Genomic DNA, 20684 nt, shown 5'->3' with positions numbered 1-20684 from the left:
GTGATGAAGTTTTAGCTCCTAACAGAGTACAGCCCACTCCTTACTTCAGAAGTATCCCCCTGAGCAATGAAAAGCTGGCTAACTCCGCCTGCATAGCCTCCTCTTCGGTTACCACTGGTGAAAACAACCTAAAGTCAGTAGGTGTAATTCAAATGAAAACACACACTGGCTAGCTAGCATTAGATTTATTATGTTCATACATTTACGGGCAGGAATCCAATTCATGATATCAAAACTCGATCTGCACTCATTTAGCTATTAAAAAGTAAATAAGTGTCTAAAAATAGGCACATGAAAACGATGTACAGAATTTACATGAGCTCTCTGCCTAGGCTGCCACTAGGTACCATAGCAACTAGAGGACTCATGTAAACAGATGTAAACAGACAAAGGTCAACACCATGTTTACCCCCTCCTTTTCTCCCTTCACCTCTCCCTCCTTTCTTCTCTCTCCATCACTCCCTCTGCTATTACATCAACCACGTTTGAACTCTATCCCTCTCTTTATCCCCACATCTCCTCTACTAGCCACTTCTCTTTCATACATCTCTTTCAACCTCTCCCTTCATCCCCACTTCCAAACCAGAATCTTGTAGCCAATTCTGAATACCAAAAGAGAATCTTACCAATCAACCAGTAGACTTTCACTTTCCATGAAGGACACACCTGATAGAGCTTTCCAGAAGGCACGGAGGGGGGGTACCACCCTGCATCCCACTGCTGGCTTGCTTCTGAAGCTAAGCAGCGTCATTCCTGGTTGGTCCCTGGATGGGAGACCAGATGCTGCCAGACGTGGTTTTGGAGGGCCAGTAATCCAGATGCTGCTGGAAGTGGTTTTGGAGGACCGGTAATCCAGATGCTGCTGGAAGTGGTTTTGGAGGACCAGTAATCCAGATGCTGCCGGGCGTGGTTTTGGAGGGCCAGTAATCCAGATGCTGCCGGACGTGGTTTTGGAGAACCAGTAATCCAGATGCTGCTGGAAGTGGTTTTGGAGAACCAGTAATCCAGATGCTGCTGGAAGTGGTTTTGGAGGGCCAGTAATCCAGATGCTGCCGGGCGTGGTTTTGGAGGGCCAGTAATCCAGATGCTGCCGGACGTGGTTTTGGAGAACCAGTAATCCAGATGCTGCTGGAAGTGGTTTTGGAGAACCAGTAATCCAGATGCTGCTGGAAGTGGTTTTGGAGGAGCCAGTAATCCAGATGCTGCTGGAATTGGTTTTGGAGGGCCAGTAATCCAGATGCTGCCGGACGTGGTTTTGGAGGGCCAGTAATCCAGATGCTGCCGGACGTGGTTTTGGAGAACCAGTAATCCAGATGCTGCCGGAAGTGGTTTTGGAGGGCCAGTAATCCAGATGCTGCCGGGCGTGGTTTTGGAGGGCCAGTAATCCAGATGCTGCCGGACGTGGTTTTTGGAGGGCCAGTAATCCAGATGCTGCTGGAAGTGGTTTTGGAGGGCCAGTAATCCAGATGCTGCTGGAAGTGGTTTTGGACGACCAGTAATCCAGATGCTGCTGGAAGTGGTTTTGGAGGGCCAGTAATCCAGATGCTGCCGGACGTGGTTTTGGAGGGCCAGTAATCCAGATGCTGCCGGACGTGGTTTTGGAGGGCCAGTAATCCAGATGCTGCCGGGCGTGGTTTTGGAGGGCCAGTAATCCAGATGCTGCCGGACGTGGTTTTTGGAGAACCAGTAATCCAGATGCTGCTGGAAGTGGTTTTGGAGGGCCAGTAATCCAGATGCTGCTGGAAGTGGTTTTGGAGGGCCAGTAATCCAGATGCTGCTGGAAGTGGTTTTGGAGGGCCAGTAATCCAGATGCTGCCGGACGTGGTTTTGGAGGGCCAGTAATCCAGATGCTGCCGGACGTGGTTTTGGAGGGCCAGTAATCCAGATGCTGCCGGGCGTGGTTTTGGAGGGCCAGTAATCCAGATGCTGCCGGACGTGGTTTTGGAGAACCAGTAATCCAGATGCTGCTGGAAGTGGTTTTGGAGGGCCAGTAATCCAGATGCTGCTGGAAGTGGTTTTGTAGGGCCAGTAATCCAGATGCTGCTGGAAGTGGTTTTGGAGGGCCAGTAATCCAGATGCTGCCGGACGTGGTTTTGGAGGGCCAGTAATCCAGATGCTGCCGGGCGTGGTTTTGGAGGGCCAGTAATCCAGATGCTGCCGGACGTGGTTTTGGAGGGCCAGTAATCCAGATGCTGCTGGAAGTGGTTTTGGAGGGCCAGTAATCCAGATGCTGCTGGAAGTGGTTTTGGAGGGCCAGTAATCCAGATGCTGCCGGCCGTGGTTTTGGAGGGCCGGTAATCCAGATGCTGCTGGACGTGGTTTTGGAGGGCCAGTAATCCAGATGCTGCCGGACGTGGTTTTGGAGTGATGGAAGTAAAGTTTGATCAAACACACATCCTTTAGTGGGGTGCAGGGCCAAAACTAGTCTAAAATAAATAAAGCCTGCACATACAGATGTTGTTCACTGGAAATAGCTAATGGGAAAGTCCTCATTAAGTCCTATTGGAGACACGGTTTCCTATTAAAATATCCAGTAGGATTCTCTTTGCAACAGACGTCAGTGCCAGTTGGGGGCACTCTTTCCTCTGGTCTTAATCTCAATGCTCCAGGGCAATGATGGGGACATTGCCCTGTGTAGGGTGTTGTCTTTCGGATGGGATGTTAAGCAGGTGTCCTGACTCTCTGTGGTCATCTAAAATCCCATGGCATTTATCGTAAGAGTAGCGGTGTTAATGCCGGTGTCCTGGCAAAATTCCTAACCTGGCCCCATTCCCGACCTGGCCACCTAATCATCCATACTCATTCCTAATTGGCCTAGATCATTAGTGGGTGCTACACATTGGTGGTGGATGAGGTAAGTTCCCCCCTTAAAGCTATTTGAGCATCTGGAAAGGTGCTATGTAAATGCAATCAATGATTTAGTTAATATGTACATGAAGATGAATAAGGAGAAAGACCCTTCAGGGTGTGTTGGTGGCACTATGGCCAGCTCTGTTCTGGGCAGGATGGAGAAATCTGATGTAAGACAGGAGACACACACACACACACACACACGGAGGATGGCCTCTCTGAATCATTCATACAGTAACATCATGCAGGCAGCATATATATCTAATTAAGATAGAAGCTTAGGATTTCCATTCCAACATGGTGCACACACACACAGAAAGTAAAGGGTCTGAATACTTATGGAAATTTGATATTTCCGTTTTTTTTATTTATTCTAAAAACCTGTTTTTGCTTAGTCATTATGGGGTATTGTGTATAGATTGATGAGGGGGAAAAAACAATGTAATCCATTTTAGAATAAGGCAACAAAATGTTAATGTAACAAAATGTGGAAAAAGTCAAGGGGTCTGAATACTTTCCGAATGCACTGTATATATACTGTGTAAAGAGCTGTGGTGTGTTTCAACTCATCACAAATGTATTGGTTGGATGTGTGTTTCAGATGCTTTTTAATGTTAGTATTACATTTTGTAAGAGGTCAAGTTACAAATAAACAAATACTGGCACTCTCACAGTATTTTGTCATATTCACTCAATCTTCCACTCTCTCATAAACACTCGCACACAAACACACCAAATTCACACGCACTGCCCCCCCACACACACTCTCCCCCAAAAGACACCTTCTCCCATACACACACTCACACAGATCGCCCACCCCAATCTCCCAAACACACACAGACCCCCGATCTCCCAAACACACACACAGAGCCCCCCCACTCCAACCTCCCAAACACACACAGAGCCCCCCACTCCAACCTCCCAAACATACACAGAGCCCCCCACTCCAACCTCCCAAACACACACAGAGCCCCCCACTCCAACCTCCCAAACATACACAGAGCCCCCCACTCCAACCTCCCAAACACACACAGAGCCCCCCACTCCAACCTCCCAAACATACACAGAGCCCCCCACTCCAACCTCCCAAACACACACAGAGCCCCCCACTCCAACCTCCCAAACATACACAGAGCCCCCCACTCCAACCTCCCAAACACACACAGAGCCCCCCACTCCAACCTCCCAAACATACACAGAGCACCCCACTCCAACCTCCCAAACACACACAGAGCCCCCCACTCCAACCTCCCAAACACACACAGAGCCCTCCACTCCAACCTCCCAAACACACACAGAGCCCCCCACTCCAACCTCCCAAACATACACAGAAGCACACACACTCTTCCTGTGTAAACCTTGCTGTGGATCGCCTGTGAGGTGATAAGTATGTCTGAGTCCCAAATGGTACTTTATTCTACATAGGGCACTACTTTTGACAAGGGCCCATCGTTTCCTGGTCAAAAGTAGTGCACTATGTAGGGAATATGGTGCCATTTAGGACTGGATGACTCACGCCAGTACATTAACAATTCTAAGAGGCTTCCAAAGGACCCTTCTCTCCAGGGGGTTGTCGTAACACAAACGAACACACTCACACTGTTTGTAAACATGTTGTGGAAGTATTGGTTCACTGTCTTGATGAAACACACACATACAGAGACACACACACACTGACACACACAAAGACACACACGCACGTACTGACACACACACACACACACACACAGGAGAGCTTATTACTGTGGTTGATGTAGGCCTAATCATCGGTAGCAGGTTCATTAACTTCCCAATCAGTCTAGAAAGCCAAGAAGCTACTTAATAATCATCACTGTGATGTGGAATTAGTCACTCAGTTAAACCATAGAAGAGACTGTATGCTTACAACAACCAGAACATGACTGACTAGGCTACTCCGTTTTTCATTTGTCTATTGAGTAATTCAAGTTACAGTTCACTCCCAAATCAAAGTTTGTCAGTTGCTTCCAGATCTCAAAACTCCCATGCACCCCAGTTGTTAGGGGGTTTCTGAAAATGTAGCTATATAGGCCTCAATCACTATGAATGGGGATCATAGGCACAACGTAATTTCCTTATTTTAGATGGTGAATATATCTGATCATTTTCTCTTTACCCCTGATATGAAGGGCACACGCTGGGGCGCATCCATCAGGACACACCGTTGTGAATCGCTCAGATACAAATGCTACACAGTAATGGAAAACTGTAAATTATAAAGCAATTGCTTGTATTATCAACAGCAATATACAGCAACATTTTAATGCAGCATACTGTAAATTATGGTGCATTGTGGGAAAATGTTGTGGGTGGGGAAAGAATTGCTGTATTTCGAATGGTACTGTGAATTCCACCCCAAAGAATACAGTACTGTACCATATTTTTTGGATCCATAAGAAGTTTTAAGGCCTTTAGAAGTGCAAGTGGTATAAAACACCAACTATTAATTAATTAATACTTAATACTAATACTAATTAATACTAAACGCTTCACCGAGGAGCCAACCTGCGTGCACCAAACGCTTGTAATTACAGTAGAATGTGAAATACAAACCCCTCCCCTCAACGGATTTCATCCATTCATCCATTTATTCATTCATTCATTCATTCTCATTACTTAGCATTTACTTATTTACAGTATAATACATTACATTTTACGGTATTGTACTGTGTCATTACACATTAGCACTCATATTTATACTACAATAGGAGTCCTGTATTATAAAATACAGAATTTTACTTGTCACCAAGCTGCCTGTAAGCTACTGTCAAATTCACAGTAACCCCTTTACAGTGTATGTCGAACAGACATTCCTCTGACATGTAGAATAACGAATCACGTCGGTTCTATTCGTGGAATTTCTATATGTTACGTTCTACAATGTTTGGCAAACGAACGTGGCCCTGCTATATCAAAGTTCTTAACTCCAGAACTTGTTGAAATGGCACTCTTGTTAAGGGTTATTGTGGGGGAGGCACCGCGTAGGCTTTACTAAATAACCATTGACTTCTTCTGGCTGGCTGAGTGAAGGAAACAGAAATCACCGTCTTGACAGTGCGCGTGGGCGGCCAATCTCTCCGACGCTCCCCGGTCCCGCACGCGTCTTATCACAAAACCTATAAGGGCATTCCTCCCACGGGTTGTTGTCATGCTGATGCACACTGACTGCCTCGGGATTATAAATGGATTCATTTAAAACAGACAGATAACCTCGCCTCGCGCGGGGCTGGGATTCCGTTGTGAATGTCTTTGCGCGCGAGGGAGATTGATCTAGCCAAGAGGAGGACACCGCTGCTAGAGCGAATCCCGCCTCATTAACTTTCAAAGTCGAACGCGGCAGAGATCCGTCTCCACCTTCGCCCCTGATGCGCACAGCGATGGCAGCAGCAGGCAGCGCGACTGGTTTTCTGTTTTAAAATAGGCCTATACCTGGCACGTGGCATTCTCCACCAACTGCTTCAAAGGGCGGAAGTGAAGTGATGAACGAGAGAGGTTGAGTTGTTTTTACGGCCTAGAACCACCCACGCGACATTATGGAAAATATTGTGCAGCAGCCAGCCAACCTATAATTAACGGCCCCTGGTATTAGGGAGCCGTTTGGAGTTCGAGACTCGAGCAATCAAGCCAACGCAAAGCACTCATAGTCACTGGCGCGATGATGACAAATCTACTGTTCAGAACGGAAATGAACTGGACTGAACACAAAACATCTCGAACAATATAAACCGACAACAAAAACCATACTACTGTCTCTGTATTATCCTAAATTAAAAGAAATGATGTCTCATGATTCATTGAATGAATCATTCAACCCCGGGGATATTTGATTAGGCAGGCTAGCCCTCTAATGAAAAGCTTTGGCACAGGCAGCACCATGTACACAACCACATGACTCTGCGAATAGAACATTACTCCTGCCATGGATTCTGTTTTGTTCCGCCGCATAAACATTTGAATGGGCTGTTTTTAATTCCCCCATATAGCCAACCAGATTTAGGTTATCAGGCTACTTAAATGCAATAGAATCCGGGGAGACACCAGTGATCACTAACAAATGTGAGTCATGACACGATTCCTGTTTAATGCTGAGCAAATAGAATACAAATAACAATAAAAACACCACTACAGCAACCAGACTAGACAAAATGTACGACAACGGATGCATTTAGGAAAGGAACCTTCGTCGAGAGTGAAAGATGTGAATGTAGGCCTATGCCTCTTTAAACCACGGTCCGCCTGCCCGGTAAAGCCTGCGGAGGGTTTTTTGTGAATGGAATGCGGCATCCATTATCGGAACTCCCTGGCTGAAGACAGAATGCGCTCGAGTTGTCTGGTGCCAGAAGGAATACAGGCAAGCAGCGAGACGCCATTGATCAAAGGCAGAAACTATACAGACAAAACCCCTATGTCATTGTCACATTCAGACAAAATAGTCAGTGCTTGTAAAATAGAAGGGTATTTTTTTCATTAAAAACGAGAAAGAGTTAGTGCGCTCGTTTAAGAAAGCGTGCAGCATCCATGCGCAATATCAATCAGTAGGCCTATAGACAAATAATGTATCGCCAACAATGTTTTGTTTTGAACAGTGACTTCATGCGAAATGCCAGTCAGACAGAACTGACACAGCGACGCACACAACTCGCGGATGCAGTGATTTATTTCGACTGCGGCCGCGACAGACAACCTCAACAACACAACACTGCTCGCCAGCCTCCTCCCCATCGGTTCCTGACTCTCAACCGGCCAGATTAGCTAATCAATGCGGACTAAGCTGGAGGAGAAGACCCATCCCGGTGCGGTGTGTGTGGGCTGCTCTCCAGCAGCAGCCGGATGCAGAGGGAGACACCGTGGGTGCAGATTATGGCAGTCCTTGTGATGCTGATCCGTGCAGCTGACGATGCAAAAACTAAAGCTGAAATTGGAAGGCCTAGTCAAAAGCCTTCCAACGACATATAATGATGCTACAGCCTATATTTACTACACACAAATAAGCTAATAATAATGCAACGGTCCTACATTTAACTAATACACATTATATGCCTATCCCTATAGTTAGGCAATCAGAGTTGTCCTGCCTATAGCTATAAAGGGAAAGGGGGAAACCTAGTCAGATGTACAACTGAATGTATTCAACTGAAATGTGTCTTCCGCATTTAACCCAACCCCTCTGAATCGACATCCACGTCTTCGGCGCCCGGGGAAGCGTGGGTTAACGACCGATTTTTACCTTGTCGTCTCGGGGATTCGATCCAGCAACCTTTCGGTTATTAGCCCAACGCTCTAACCAGGCCTGTGCTATAGGCATAGTTAAACTATTGAGATAATTGAGAATAGTAGTGTTATTTCTGTTTACAGAGTTGGCCTGCCTATAGCTAGGCATATTAAACTACCAAATGTGAGAATTAGTTTCGACTTCACATTCAAACATATATCATCCAACCCATGTCCCAAAGCGTCCACGCGGGCAGCTTTAGAGGTGAGTCACTGCGGTGAAAGGAGGACGCTGCAAAACACCGAACCCGCGCGCTCTAATGTTGAGTGGCATACGGTAATGCTCAACGGTTATAGGAAGATATGCCCCCTTAGCTCCCGATTACCGGCCTAATTTATCTCTGCTGGTAACACACGCATGCAGGCCGTTATGCACGTACGCGCGCACGCGCACGCACACACACACTGAACACTGTGGTGTCACACGCACAGGCCTACACATGCAAGCACGCACATAAAGAACAGTGTCACACACACACCCTTCTCCCTCTCACATGCATCCGTGTCCAATCACTGAAAGAGTCAGACTGGCGCCACTCATTGCAGCCAGCACCACCATCAGATTCAATTATCCTTCAATTTGATTGGATTGTTCTCTCCATACAGCAGTGCACGCCTTGGAAATTCATAATGTTTAAACAAGAGCAAAGGGCCGAGGAGCCGGTAGATAGTAAATTAGTCCTGCGTTGACCATGTCAGAACGGACACAGGCCTAATTTACTTAATAGGTACATTAAGGTAAAGATGGTGAAGGCAACATTGTGTTTGTTCTCTCTCTCTCTCTCTCTCTCTCTCTCTCTCTCTCTCACACACACACACACACACACACACACACACACACACACACACCTTTAACCAACCTTTATAGTCTTGGCAGTGCCGTTATTGCTTTTCTTAAGTGCCCCCGGGCAATTCTTTACAGCCCTGGCTATGCCTCTCGATGGATTGTGAGTTAATTTAGTGTCCCACCCCAGTTCATTAGAAGTAATACGTAAATGGAAGTACATGCTTCTCGGGAGATAATAACGTTCACCGTGCTTAATGTGTTTTATCTTTTGCACTTCCTCCGAAGTCACGTGAACGGTTTAGACACATCCGTTGAATGTGGGATTTCCAAAACGGATCCATATAAATAAAGAATAGAATGTTATCAAGTTATCTTGGAGTTCTATTTCATCAGTACATGCAATACATAGGCCTATAAGTTGTCGTTTGTATTTTGATAAACAACAGACAATATATTATTGTCATTACACATGCACTAAAATTAAATACAATTATATAAGTCCAATACAGAACAACAACAAAAAAAACATGCTAGACTAATTCACCAATTTCCCCCGTGGTCTAAAGTGCGTGGCCAGCTCGCACTAGGAGCCCTACAATACACACAACCAGACAGAAGCCAGCAACAGTTCAGTGGAATGTTGGCGGAGGTAAGTGAGACAGCGAGTAGTGATGCAACTGCAAGCCTGGCAAGGCAAGCTCCAGTGGGAAAGATTCCTCCGCACTGCACTGGGCTGGCAAAGTGCCAAAACACTTCAAATTAGACCGGTGGGCCTATACTTCTATAAACTATATTATGACAGCTGTCTAAAATTGAGAAAGGGATGGTTTAGGCCTACATATCTCTGTCTCAGTTTAAAATAAAATCTACTTCATCTTCTATTATGATTCAATATTATTGCTTTCATCAAAAATAATCATAACATCAGGGCCGGCCCTGGGCATAAGCAATATAAGGGGTCGCTTAGGGCCACCGGCCGCTAGGGGGGCCATCAACCGCCCCAATTTGCTTTAAAACCACAACCTTTTCTCTATGCCTCATGGCAGAATGGAGACAAGGGGTCCACCAAATCTAGCGTATGGCCCCAAAAAAGTTAGGGTCGGCCCTGAATAACATGACGTCTGCCTGTCATATGACCCTGCATTCGCTTTGAAATCATACTTCGATATTCTGATATTGTCATAACAACCAAACCCCTGAATGCTCACGCTGTGTCAGTATTCAGTTCACACTGGCTCCACATCTGGGGGAGAGAAACCTCCTATCTCACTCTCCCTCTTCCCCCTCCAGCGGGAGAAATACTATTTCATTCACCCCGCTTCCGTTCATTCATCAGGGTACTGCAGTGTGGCAGAGCCAGAACGCTCGTTGGTTCGTTCGATCGAAGCTAAAATTCTTATCAATGAAAGCTTGCTGACGTCAATGGGGGGAAACGCTGACATCGGGTCACGTGGGCAGCGAGGGCGGACGTATAAAGACGCGGCGCTGTCCGCGGTTCTGAAAATACTCACTGAAACAGACACACACACAACAACAGTAGGGATGGAAACCTAAAGCGAAAAATAACAACAAGTACTTTATACAGACGCTTCCGAACAATACAGAGCTTTATTTGTTTTAGGAAAACATTGGTGTATTGAGTTATAGAGTAGGAAGCTGAGTCAGAGAGAGGTTTGAGGAGTGACAGTATACTAAACCAGACTGCGCTTCTGGATTCATCATAAGACTCCAGGTAAGAAGGACAAACTTATTCATAATTTCTTCATTTGAAAGTGATCAAACTGACTGACATACCAACTGACATGTAGCCTACAATTAAAAAAGAATGTGGTGGAAATCTAAATGGCCATTGTGAATGTGTTACTGTTTGGGACATCCACCTTCCTTTGTGTTGGACATACTAGTTGAAACAAATACATTAGGAACAGAAATGTTGGTACACAAGCTTACAAAATAATTATTTTAAGACAAAGCCCAATAGGAACTATGCAAAGCCTACAAGGAAATGGGTGTGGATTAGAATGATTTTGATGAGCTTGGCTAACGATTGTGATAATAATGTTGACAATGATTACCGGAGATGGTGATAATTGTCATATCATCATCATAACCATCATCATCATCATAGCCACGCTTCTCCTCAGTCTTCCATCATCCTTCCATCACCATGGCATCACCAACTGCCAAAAATAAAGACAAAGGGTGAAAGTGACCCTTTAAAGAGCCGCGTTTGGCTGCGTTAGAGAGTGGTTTTGGCTGCGTTAGAGAGTGGTTTTGGCTGCGTTAGAGAGTGGTTTTGGCTGCGTTAGAGAGTGGTTTTGGCTGCGTTAGAGAGTGGTTTTGGCTGCGTTAGAGAGTGGTTTTGGCTGCGTTAGAGAGTGGTTTTGGCTGCGTTAGAGAGTGGTTTTGGCTGCGTTAGAGAGTGGTTTTGGCTGCGTTAGAGAGTGGTTTTGGCTGCGTTAAAGAGTGGTTTTGGCTGCGTTAGAGAGTGGTTTTGGCTGCGTTAGAGAGTGGTTTTGGCTGCGTTAGAGAGTGGTTTTGGCTGCGTTAGAGAGTGGTTTTGGCTGCGTTAGAGAGTGGTTTTGGCTGCGTTAGAGAGTGGTTTTGGCGGTTTTGGCTGCGTTAGAGAGTGGTTTTGGCTGCGTTAGAGAGTGGTTTTGGCTGCGTTAGAGCGTGGTTTTGGCTGCGTTAGAGAGTGGTTTTGGCTGCGTTAGAGAGTGGTTTTGGCTGCGTTAGAGAGTGGTTTTGGCTGCGTTAGAGAGTGGTTTTGGCTGCGTTAGAGAGTGGTTTTGGCTGCGTTAGAGAGTGGTTTTGGCTGCGTTAAAGAGTGGTTTTGGCTGCCTTGGAGCGTGGTTTTGGCTGCGTTAGAGAGTGGTTTTGGCTGCGTTAAAGAGTGGTTTTGGCTGCGTTAAAGAGTGGTTTTGGCTGCGTTAGAGAGTGGTTTTGGCTGCGTTAGAGAGTGGTTTTGGCTGCGTTGGAGAGTGGTTTTGGCTGCGTTAAAGAGTGGTTTTGGCTGCGTTAGAGAGTGGTTTTGGCTGCGTTAAAGAGTGGTTTTGGCTGCGTTAAAGAGTGGTTTTGGCTGCGTTAAAGAGTGGTTTTGGCTGCGTTGGAGAGTGGTTTTGGCTGCCTTGGAGCGTGGTTTTGGCTGCGTTAAAGAGTGGTTTTGGCTGCGTTAAAGAGTGGTTTTGGCTGCGTTAAAGAGTGGTTTTGGCTGCGTTAAAGAGTGGTTTTGGCTGCGTTAGAGAGTGGTTTTGGCTGCGTTGGAGAGTGGTTTTGGCTGCGTTAAAGAGTGGTTTTGGCTGCGTTAGAGAGTGGTTTTGGCTGCGTTAAAGAGTGGTTTTGGCTGCGTTAAAGAGTGGTTTTGGCTGCGTTAAAGAGTGGTTTTGGCTGCGTTAGAGAGTGGTTTTGGCTGCCTTGGAGCGTGGTTTTGGCTGCGTTAAAGAGTGGTTTTGGCTGCGTTAAAGAGTGGTTTTGGCTGCGTTAAAGAGTGGTTTTGGCTGCGTTAAAGAGTGGTTTTGGCTGCGTTAGAGAGTGGTTTTGGCTGCGTTAGAGAGTGGTTTTGGCTGCGTTAAAGAGTGGTTTTGGCTGCGTTAGAGAGTGGTTTTGGCTGCGTTAAAGAGTGGTTTTGGCTGCGTTAAAGAGTGGTTTTGGCTGCGTTAAAGAGTGGTTTTGCGCGTGAAACCAATGTTGATGCTGCTTTTAGAATATAGTTAGTTGAGCATCTTTTTTATGTGTATAAACACGAATTGCTTGGCTTTTTTCTATACTCACATGCATTCTCATGTTACTGTGGTTATACAGTTCATGCATTTTTAATTTCGAAACAACAGAGAGAAATTCCACCGGATCGTAGAAGCGTGGTGCAGAGCAGATTAAGGCGAGATAGGGCTTCTTAAAATCGGATTACTAATGTACTTTGAGAGAGAGAGAGAGAGAGTAAGAAGAGAGGCGGTTAAAATATGCTTTTTGATGACTGTACAAAGTGAAGCCTACCACACAGCTAAAGTATTAAGTAGCCTATGACAATGTGACTAATTAAGACTGCAAAGGATATACAATAATTGCCAGGTGAAATAGATCCTTGCTATACAGTTTGCACACACAGAACTTTACATATTAGGAAAAATCAGTCTCAATGGGAAGAAAGTGAGATGGATGGTGCATCATCAAGCCAGGTCATTGTAGATTGTTTCCTAATCTCTCTCTGTGGATTACACTGATCCATCTGTGATATAATGAGCGAGGGGTCAAACCTCAATACTGGTCCCAAATGGCACCCTCTTGACTATTTACTGCGCTATTGTTGACCAGGACCCATGGGGCTCTAGTCAAAAGTAGTGCACTATATTGGCAATAGGCTGAGCGTGCCATTGGGACGCACTTCAATGCGGCATCATGATCCTTTAATCTTGTAGGCCTATATCCTTTTTCAATCGCATCTAGATTCTATGACTATAAATAGCTGCAACGAATAAAGATTCGTTCCAGTGGTTAAATCCAATGGGGTTATGTTTGATATTGTTGCGGCTGTAATGGATTCGTATAATGGAGATTATCAATTGTGATTGAATATCTGATCAATCTATTCATGCTTTTTGTTCTACTTCTCAGAGACAGAAAAACATTCATCTTAAAGTATTGTGCAGTTAGGTTACGTCATTTATGGATCGATATTATACTGCATAGGCTACATAGAATATGATCAATGTGAAATCTGTTGTTGCCATGGCCACAGATATAGATGACCTTACAAGTCTAACAATTCTGCTAATAGTTCTCTGTAGCCCTATCGCGGCGTCGCGCGGAACGCGCCTTGGAACGCTTTCTTTCCGCGTTCACATGCGAAACGCATATTAAAACTTGCAGCACCAGCTCTAGACACTGAGACAATTACGTTTTTGTTAGAAGAGTGAAGGCGCGAGAAAATATGTATATATAAAAAAAACTGTACAGGATAACCCAAATCGACGAAGGAGAGTTGTACTTATCTTGACACCTTCCAGTAGAAGTCCCACTGGTAGGCCTATATATTATGTGTAAGAGATAACCAATGAGGGGCTATGCGTTCCATGGAAAATAATGAATGACGTGGAATGTGTGTTCCACAACGCGCTAGCAGAGCGGAACTGACCTTCCACAGAGTTGCATTATTTTCCAGAGAACTCATAGTTGATTATATGCCATGGCTATAATTTAAAACATTTGCATAAAAATGTGTTTATTTGCCGGTATAAATGTGTTCAACTTCCACTAAAATAACTAGCAAGTTGACTAGATCGCTACAACAGTTGCCATGGTAACCAAACAAACAGACTCGCTAGTTTAGCTAACCAAAGCATCAGTCCTAGCCAGCTCAAACAAAACTTGTAGAAATTAACTATAGCCATCGAAATCTACCATGCAAATATATACCGTGTATTCAACAACGCCATGGTATATAGTAGTTTAGGCTGTAGAGCTAAGAAGTTAAATTGAGGAAAATCCAATTTGTCCAATTTGGACATGAAAGGTGTTGTTGTGAAAGCAATTAATGTGAGCCATGGAATTAAATGAATGGTTTATTACCATGAAAAGCAAGCACGCCCATTCACAGACACCCAGCCAAGTCTAGTTGTTTTAGCTTACCTTGTATATGAACATTCGATTCACTTTTGTTGCGGAGTGTTGCTTTTTGAGCTGTGGTCCTCTGTAGCTCAGTTGGTAGCGCATGGTGCTGGCAACGTCCAGATAGAGGGTTTGATTCCTGGGACCACCCCATACGTAAAAATAATGCACACTTGACTGCAAGTCGCTTTGGATAAAAGCATCTGTTAAAATGTTATGTTACTAAATGTTGAGGGAAAGACATTGATAAGACATCTTACGTGGGTCTCTACGCTCAATTTATGTTATTTGTTGACCTGCACAGAAGGTGAATGAATATAGTGGTTTACCTATTATATGTGTGATATTTATGGTGGGAAACATGTATAGACTACTGGTAGTGTCGAGGCTTACCAGATGTCTAGACTGTAAAAGACGATTCTGAGTTGATTTCCTCTAGTTACCACAGCCAAAATTGGCTATAGCATAATAATTAATGAAAGCAAAAATGTGCTTTTTGGACTTAATTTAAAGGTTAAGGTTAGGCATAAGGTTAGCAGTGTGGTTAAGGTTAGGGTTAGGTTTAAAATTACATTTTAAGAAGATAAATTGTAGAAATGGGCAGGGTAGTGACAACCTAAATTGAGAAATGTTTTCACTGCTAGATGAGTCTTGACTTTGACTACTCCTCTTGGGTTCTTTTCTTTGGTTCACGTCGTCATTCCGTTACACAGGCCAACTCACTTCCAGCAATACATTTCACTTTAATGCTGTGAGCTAATGGTTTTACTGGCAATGAAACTACCTAGTTTAAAAAGAGGAGAGAACCTGATCTGAACTGTATATGGTATAGTTTCATTAAACCACAAAACAATTAGTATCATCCCTGTAAAACCTTTCACTACAGATAAACACTTTACATTGTACAAGGGGAGGGGATTCCATATAATTAAAATTATATATTGGTTCACCAATTTTTATCATCCTAACATAAATCTCTCTCTCTCTGTCTCTCTCTCTCCCTCCTCTCTCTCTTTCTCCCCATTTCTTTCCAGGCACATCACATCACCTTCCCTCGCCCCTCCCCCCCCTTGTCCGTTCTGTGTGGTCATGACGCAGAGCCAATTCGCCACAAGTGCCCTTATCCTACTGGTCATCCTGCTGGGAATCACCCTAACCCTTCCGCCTGCCACCTCCGTCCCTGTGCCGACCGAGACACACAGCCCCAGCGACAGCCATGCTCCTCCACCTCCTGGGCTTAGGCTACCCGAGGGAGAAAGGGATGTGCGGGAAGGGAAGAAGGGCGGACTTCCACGGAGAGAGCGAGCAGAGGAGGAGGAAGAGGAGAGTGAGCTTTTCGGAGACATGGACCCCAAAACGTTAGCGGCCGTTCTGCTGGAGGCGATGAATAAGCCGCACGGGGAGAGGATGAACGGAGGCGTGGAGGATGGGAGCAAGGATGAGGAGAGAGGGGAGGAGGAGGAGGGAGAAAGGCAAGAGGAGAAGGGAGAGGAGGTGAGAGCTGCGTTGGAGGAGGGAGCGGACCGAGACAGGGACGGTCGAGAGGAACTTGAGTTGGTGATGGCCGCCGCTGCAGAGCAGGGCACGGAGGAGCGACAGAGGGAGGAGGAGGAAGAGAGGAAGAGAGCACAGGAGGAGGAAGAAAGACTAACAGAGAAGGTGACTAGCCGTACCACCAGCCAGACTGTTCCTGTGAAGGAGAAACAACCTCCGACGGTAGAAGAAAGAGGGGAGGAGGTGGGAGTAAAGGAGGTAGGGGCCAGAGAGGAGGTGCAGAAGGGACCTCCCACCTCCCAGGAGATCCAACAAGAGGAGCAGGAGCAGCTAAGCCCAGAGGAGGTGCAGAACCTCCAAACCATGTTGGAGGAACTACAGAACTACAACACAGCCAACAAGAGAGAGAGGGAGTCCCAGGCCCAGGAGCAGAGAGAGAGGGAGTCCCAGGCCCAGGAGCAGAGAGAGAGGGAGAGCAGGGGCTACAACCAACATGACACAGACCAAGCCCTGATGGACAACCAGATAAAACCTAAAGTGAAAGGAGGATATCCACTAGCCATGTCCAAGAAGAAGCTCAAATGGCAGGAGGAGACTCAGAAAGCCCTGAACATGCCCACCTATAGAGGAGGCAACTTCATGGACCACTTTGACGACAATTTGGCTCACCAAACGGCTGAGGATGAGGAGGATGATGAGGGAGACGAAGATGAAGAGGAGGTGTTGAGCCCCCAGGAAGAGGAGAGGAGAGCGAAGGAGGAGCAGGAGGAGGTCAGGAGGCAGGCGAAGGAGGCACAGAGGGCCAAAGCTGAGGAGGAGAAGTTGGCGGATATCGCCTCAGACATGCTCCTGCAGTACATGGTTAAACAGGACAAAGGGAAGTACTCCAACCAGAACAAGAAGACCCTGCTGTCCAACGCAGCCGAGGACAAGCGCTCCGATGAGGAGGTGGTCAGCGAGGATGACGATATTGATCCTCAGACCATCGATAAGCTCATCGAAATCTCCAGTAAACTCCACCTCCCAGCAGACGACATTGTCGACATCATCAGCGACGTCGAGAAGAAGAAGAAGAAAGACACTCCTGAGATGTTACCCTGGCAACGACCCCAGCAACGACCCCTAGTTCCCCCAGCAGCCCCCGCCTTTGACACCCAGCCTTCGGCCCCACGCAATCCCACACTGAATCAGCCTTCTCCAGCCATCAACCCCCTCAAGGCCTGGTTCATGGACATATCCTCCTCAAAACAAGACCCAAACGTCTGGATCAAACCGCGACACAAGTCCTTTCGGACCTCCTCCTCCAACTACCCTGCCTATCCCTTCTACCAACAGAGGCCTTACCAAGGGTACTACCCCCTCTACTTCCCCCCTCCCAAGCCCAAACCTCGCTACTACGCCAAATCCTCCCTCAACGACCTCCTGTCGAATTCTCTGGACTACGACTTTGACTTCCCCCCCAAGAGGAGGTACCGTCCCTGGGTACAACCCCGCCCAAGGAATCCCCCCGTGGCACTCCGGCAGAAGCTCTACTACCCCAAATACCTCCTCCCCTCACACCCCCGGACGTACAACCACCTCCCCATCCCCATGGCCAAACCCCGGTCGTCGCCTCCCAGGGGTCAGGTTCAGCCTCGACGTCGGCATGGTTACTATTACCAAGCGCCCCCAGCGCCTCTAGTGACCCGGGACCAAGATTATTATGGGATGCAGGGGTTGGGGCAGCAGCAGCAAGACAGTGACGAAGACCTGGAGAACTACATTCAACAGGTCTTTATGAAACCCAGACCCAGAATGTATCAGTGAAGGGAGAGGAGAGAAAGAAAGAGGGAGCACGAGAGAGAGAGAGGGGAAAAAGGGAGGAAGAGGTAACAATGGAATGTTTATTTTTCTCACCGCTTACTTTTGATTTTGGGTTTGAGTCTCATGTCTTTTTAATGTTTAGCTTGATTTTGGTCGAAAAGCAACACAAAAATGTAATTTAGCGGTGGGGGGGGGGGGGATTGGCTTTCGTTCGCTGTAGAGTATAAAAGAAACTTGCAGATAGGAGGAAACATCCATTCATTCATTCCTCCACTTTGGAAGATCACATGAGAAACTGAGGGTCATTGTCCAGAATGACTTTAAGAGGGGCACAAAACCAACCATGTATAGAACTATAAAACATACAGAACTCTCCAGTGGAACTCCCGGAACTACGACTCTCACCATGTCATCATGGAATCCTGGCGGATATGAGGGAGCATCAGCATCATTCAGAGGACATTAATCATTGAGGGTGATTCCCAGATAGTACCTTATTCCTTATGTAGTGTAGAGTTCTAGGGGCCCTGGTCAAAAGTAGTGCACTACATAGGTAATAGGGTGCCATTTATGATGCAGCCTGACAACCATGTTGCCCGTCATTCGAAACTTTTGAGTTTTGTAGTTAACAAATACTCAGATGTCAATGATTGGAACCAAAATGTGCAGTCAAACATGTTTATATTCCAAAAGACTAGCCATCGCTATTGGAGCAGAGGCCCCATCGATATTAAGCCTTACCAACATGTGTGTTAGGTTTTATTATTAAATGAGCATTTACATGATCGTTCTAGTTATACATCATTGTTTGTAGAAAATTAAACTTGTAAAAAAAGATTGAATTGCACCTTTTCAAGAACTCACAGATACAAGCAGTTATTCTAAAGGAGAAAAACTCACCATTATTCCATTGATACCCTTGATAAGTTGCCATAGCATATGCAGTCCAAGACTGTCAATTCATTCAAATATGTTTTCTTTTGTATTTTTTTCCCTTTTGAGTGTTACTTGTCTGTTTTTATCAATTCTGTTTTGTTTTTTGTCATAATGTTTTTGCATAATGTTTGATTTTTTTGTAAATTGCCCGTCTGCAGACAATTTGATGATTTTATTTCTGTATTTGTAATGTACTTTATTTATTTTTTAATTACAAAGTAGTGCTAAGATTTACATATTCATACATTCCAAATATTAGTAAGACAAAGTGATTTTAATGAAAAGAAGCTGAAAATACTGAAATACAGTTTTATATTGCCTTATTATTATGAATTCCCCCTCATCTTGCTAAAGGCGGTCAGCTTTGTTACCGTGGTAGAATTTCATGGAGTGACGCTCTTGTAGGGAGTAAAATGGGGTTGTGATCTCAATTCCATTCGATCTCAAGTCGATTCAGAGAATGAATTACAATATTCGATTCACAAATAGAAAAACGGTATGGGGATTTTTCAATGAAACTGACATGAGTTGGAAAGGAATCTTCCCGCGTTCCCGATGAATGAGTGATATGAGAAGAGAAAAGGGAAAATAAAAAGACTGAAAAGGTCAAGGATATTCACTCTGTGCTACCATAGAGAAACAAATATGGCTCTGTTTATGCCTTTAGAGGCTGCAGAGAGGACCGGGATTCAGAATCTCACAGGTGTTACAGGAAATCAATATCTAATCACCTCCAAATCCTTACTCATTTAATATTGCCTTGGGAACCAAACCCCAACAAACTCCCATTTTGTCACGTTTACCTGCCCAAGTCTTCAACTAACCATGTGGCAATCTCATAGCCGAGACAAGGTGTGCATCCCAAATGGATCCCTATTCCCTTCATAGTGCACTACTTTTGACAGAGCTCACTGTTCAAAAGTAGTGCACTGCACAATATAGTGAAAAGGGTACCATTTGGGACGAACCCATTGGCCATAGCTCAATCAAACACAGCATAGACAATCTCAAAGTGAAACCATTTTCAATGTGACTGACGCCACAGACACTTGCGAAAAATCCCTTATTTTACAGAATAGATGAGGGGAGAAACACTGGGGGAACATTGGGAGTGGTGTTTGATTTGATATGTGTGTTCCGCTTGACTGACATTTAGACTTGGCACCTTATTCCCTACATAGTGCACTACCTTTGATTAAAGAAATGGCACCTTATTCCCGTACATAGTGCCCTACTTTTGATCAAGGCCCGTAGGCCACTATTGGTAATAGTGTGTCATTTAGGACGCACCCTTGTGACTGTTCCAGTTCGTTGAACTGAACTCATTGCCATTTGATATTTGAACAGGTTCACCGTTTACTAGGAACACTGATCAAAGGGGACAGGCTCACCCTTCAAAACCTGGTACTCAATACTGAAGTTCCCTAACTGTGAGGTATCTGCTGTAGGAGAAAAAGAGACCAAGAGATGTTAAAGAAAGTCATGAAATGAGGGAGGGACCTAAAACGTTACTTTCATTTTGAAACAGTTTTTTTGATTAAGGGACGAAAAGAGAGGGAGAGAAATAGAAAGGGTTGGGGATGATTGAAGAGAGAGAAAGACAGACAGAAGACAGTTTCTGCTGCATGTACCTGCATCTAAAATGTGTTGCTTCTTTTTGATGAACTTAACAAGCATTGAAAAAAAGTATAAAAAAAAACTAAAATAGCTAAAAGATGACTTTATAGACGTATGACGTACCAGATATAAAACCCTGTTGAAGTCTTGTACGAGGATGTTGTTCTGATCTATGTACTCTATGTCTAGCTGTACCTTGTATCTATATCGTAATAAACATGCGTATTGCTGATTGTAAATAACCGCATGTATCCATGATGACTAGTTTTGCTACACAGAAAGAAATAAAATCAACTATTTTTTA

General features: G+C 45.2%; 1 protein-coding gene across 1 annotated transcript; it reads left to right on the top strand.

The window, feature by feature from the left end:
* The first annotated feature begins 10442 nt into the window (after nt 1-10442).
* Nucleotides 10443-20684, top strand: LOC106577895 (uncharacterized). The gene is made up of 2 exons (XM_014156328.3): nt 10443-10658; nt 15565-20684. The coding sequence occupies exon 2, from the start codon at nt 15620-15622 to the stop codon at nt 17828-17830; it is 2211 nt and encodes a 736-aa protein (XP_014011803.1). The 5' UTR covers nt 10443-10658; nt 15565-15619; the 3' UTR covers nt 17831-20684.

This window comes from Salmo salar, chromosome 18 (assembly GCF_965601325.2).
Source record: "Salmo salar chromosome 18, fSalSal1, whole genome shotgun sequence".
Lineage (NCBI taxonomy): Eukaryota > Metazoa > Chordata > Actinopteri > Salmoniformes > Salmonidae > Salmo > Salmo salar.
This window is presented reverse-complemented; position numbering and strand designations above follow the sequence as displayed.

Excerpts from the sequence above, each read along its gene's own strand:
- LOC106577895 (XM_014156328.3), top strand. The coding sequence starts at position 15,620 with ATGACGCAGAGCCAATTCGCCACAAGTGCCCTTATCCTACTGGTCATC.